Raw genomic sequence first — 3,024 nt, 5'->3', positions numbered from 1 at the left:
GCGAGCCTCTTATATATCTCCAATCACTTTTGCAGTTCCTAGTGCCGATAAGAACAAATAAAAAAAAGAAAAACAAAAGTCCCACTACATTGTGTTCGCATAATCGCACGGAGAGAGTTTTAAAAAATTAGAAGATATATAAACAATGAAATTCCAAAAGATGTATTACATCTTCTTATCCTGATATGCCCTACCATGAGCAAAGTTGGGAGGAGACCACTCTTCAACAACTAGTTGTGGAAATACATTCGGTTTTAAGATGGACGTCCCAAGGAGCATATTTACACATTCTTGGAATCCCTGTGTAACGGCTGGATATGCAGTGCGAAGTTCACTTAAATTGTGAACTGCTTCCTTATTATGAATTGCTAATGAAGCTAACTCGATAACACTACTTGCATGAGGTCCAATAGCTCGCACTCCAAGAACCTTCATCTCGAGGTCATTTGTAACAATTAACTTGACAAATCCCCTAATATTTCCCATAGCCACAGCTCTTGCCACAAATTCGTACCCATATCGAGCCATTTTATAGGCTATATTTTGTTTTCGACATTGCTGCTCGTTCAATCCAACGGCAGCAACTTCTTGATCCAAAAACATAATGGTCGATAAATTATCCAATTGTTGAACAAATTCACCTTCAGGATAAGGAACATATATGTGGTCAATGCATGTGCGTCCTTCTAGCTCCCCAACATTCACAAGGGCAACCCTTGTAGCTACATCTCCACAGGCATAAATGTGCTTATAAGGTGCTACACGATTAAATTGATCTCTCTCAAGTTTACCTCGCTTAAGCTCCACTCCAATTCTTTCCAAACCCAATCCAGTTAAATGGGGTTCCCTTCCAATAGAAACCAAAGCACTGTCCACAATGTGGGTCGTCAATGATTTGTCTATTACGTTCCTCAATGTGTAATGAAATTTTCCGTCCTCCACCTTATTACTCTCTAAAGCTGAATGATGATGAATATTCACTCCTTTACTTTCAAGTAGATTTTGGACAAACCTTGCCACATCATCATCTTCCATGGGTAGAATACGATTGCTTTTTTCAATTACATTCACTTTTGTCATGCCAAAGTTAGCAAATATAGATGCAAACTCACAACCAATCACACCCGCACCAATAATAACAATACTCTTTGGAAAACCTTTTCGCATGATATCATCTGAGGTAAAAACAACTTGACCATCTGCAATCACAGAAGCATGTTTCCGTGGTTGAGCTCCACAGGCAATAACAAAATAATCCGCCTCCACCCTCTCTGTTTCTCCAGAGGGAAGTTGAACTTCTACACATTGAGGGGAAACAAACGCGCCGTAGCCTTTAATAACGTCAATGTCAACAATCTTTAGTTGATGAAGTATTTGATTATATCGAAACTCAGCTGCATTTTTTATGGACTCCTGTATATTTGAGGCGTCAATAGGAGGAAGAGGCTTAAGGGGACGCATAAACCGATGTGCCGTTTGCCCAGTCATTAATCGGACGAATTTAGCCATTTCCCATAATGTCTTGGACTGTAACGCACCATTCCAAAGATCCGCTCCTCCAATTCGGTTTGCCTCGACAATACATGCCTTTTTATTATAGTCCACCGCCCGCAAGGCCGTCGCAACACCGGTGGGCCCACCCCCAATCACACATACATCTACTTTTTTTACCCACCTGAAGCAACTCTGACGCATCATTATTCTCGCTTTTTCTACACAACAAAAAGGAAAAAGAAAAACACAAATATATGGCAGTACTTCGTGTTTAACAATTTTTATTTCAACAATAAGACAACAGGCAAAACAAATTTTGAGAAAATTCACAAGTGCATATTGTTAACTTAGTTATGTTATTTATTTCATTTCCCATGCATGACGTTCTATTAGTGACTTCGTTTTTAATGAATCGACAATTGAAAGGAAGAATTAAGGTAACTTACCTATAGTCTCAGAAATTATAGCTAAAGGAAAAAAAATAGCATATAACTTTTAAGGTAGAGTAGATAATAACAAGAACAATAATATTTAAAAAAAGACCACTGTTTCTATTTTTTTCGGCTCTTCCTCTTCGAAACGGCGATCATAAAAAGAACAAAAAAGTACGCAGACAACGTTGGAAACGTCTTCTGCAAAAAGAAAGCAACAAACCATTGGGACCGTCTCACTCCCCAGTCCGACACCGCGTCAATCAGTACCGCACATCACAAAAAAAAATGCTGACAACCGCTCGTCCTGACACCGCCGCAGCCGACGACGCGCGGCGAAGTTCTTCTGCGACGACTGGGCTCCCACCGCGCGAGGAAGCGCGCGGGTTCCCTGTATGACAAGCATTCTCGTCCCGCAACTGTAGTGGGGGGTTTGGCGCCCCTTCATTACTATTATTATTATTTCACTCTCTTTGCTTCTGCCTCTTCCTTCATTTCTTTTTTGTTCTGTTTTCTTCTTCTTCTAATAAGCTTTACAATGAGTTTTACCCTGTCTACGACGCCTCGGTCCCGCCGAAGTCACCATACCCAAGTGGTTAAGGGGACTGACTAGAAATCAGTTGCGATCTCGCGCGCAGGTTCGAACCCTGCTGGTGACGACTTTTCCGCCAAAGCACTTTCGAACTTGCTAAAGCAAGACGGCGCGCGCGGCCCTGACAAAGAATGGGGTGAAAAAGAAAAGCCAACCGCCCTCGCGGGAAAAGGGGGCGCGCGGGGGTTTCTGCGTTCGTGCGGGTTGGCGGCGCGCGCTTCGAAGCGGGGGCGGATGCGCACGCGGTCGCCACCGTCGAATGCTGACGAAGTTGGGGAGGCGCACTGGTTCCGCGCTGCCCCCGCGTCGCCTCCACCAACGGCCCGGCGGACGAAGCGCCGCAGAGGCACGCGAGTTGGCGCGCTGGACGACGGCGCCGCGGACACACGCTGCGCCGATGAAGGGCTGCACGCGACTCATTTTCCAGGGCCGAGGCGTCCCCCGCCGCACTCGCTTTGCCGCGCCCGTGAGGAAGCGGAAGGCGTGCCCCCGGCAGCCAAAAATAGA

The 3,024-nt window shown here is 44.9% G+C and overlaps 1 protein-coding gene and 1 non-coding gene across 2 annotated transcripts, besides 2 other annotated features; one reads left to right on the top strand and one right to left on the bottom strand.

Moving 5' to 3' along the window:
* Nucleotides 1–49: 49 nt before the first annotated feature.
* Nucleotides 50–78: a microsatellite.
* An 87-nt stretch (nt 79–165) lies between these two features.
* Nucleotides 166–1,698, bottom strand: Tco025E_09216 (putative dihydrolipoamide dehydrogenase; the record flags this gene model as incomplete). The annotated part of the gene is made up of 1 exon (XM_029376040.1): nt 166–1,698. One exon carries the CDS (start codon nt 1,696–1,698, stop codon nt 166–168), a length of 1,533 nt encoding a protein of 510 aa, XP_029224135.1.
* A 697-nt stretch (nt 1,699–2,395) lies between these two features.
* Nucleotides 2,396–2,450: a sequence feature (GA-rich).
* Nucleotides 2,451–2,503: 53 nt separating this feature from the next.
* Nucleotides 2,504–2,584, top strand: Tco025E_09215. The gene has a single exon. It is a non-coding gene; the product is annotated as a tRNA-Ser (tRNA).
* The last annotated feature ends 440 nt before the right edge of the window (nt 2,585–3,024 follow it).

The sequence above is a fragment of the Trypanosoma conorhini genome, assembly GCF_003719485.1.
Source record: "Trypanosoma conorhini strain 025E chromosome Unknown Tco_14.4_contig_01021, whole genome shotgun sequence".
NCBI classification, from domain to species: domain Eukaryota; phylum Euglenozoa; class Kinetoplastea; order Trypanosomatida; family Trypanosomatidae; genus Trypanosoma; species Trypanosoma conorhini.
This window is presented reverse-complemented; position numbering and strand designations above follow the sequence as displayed.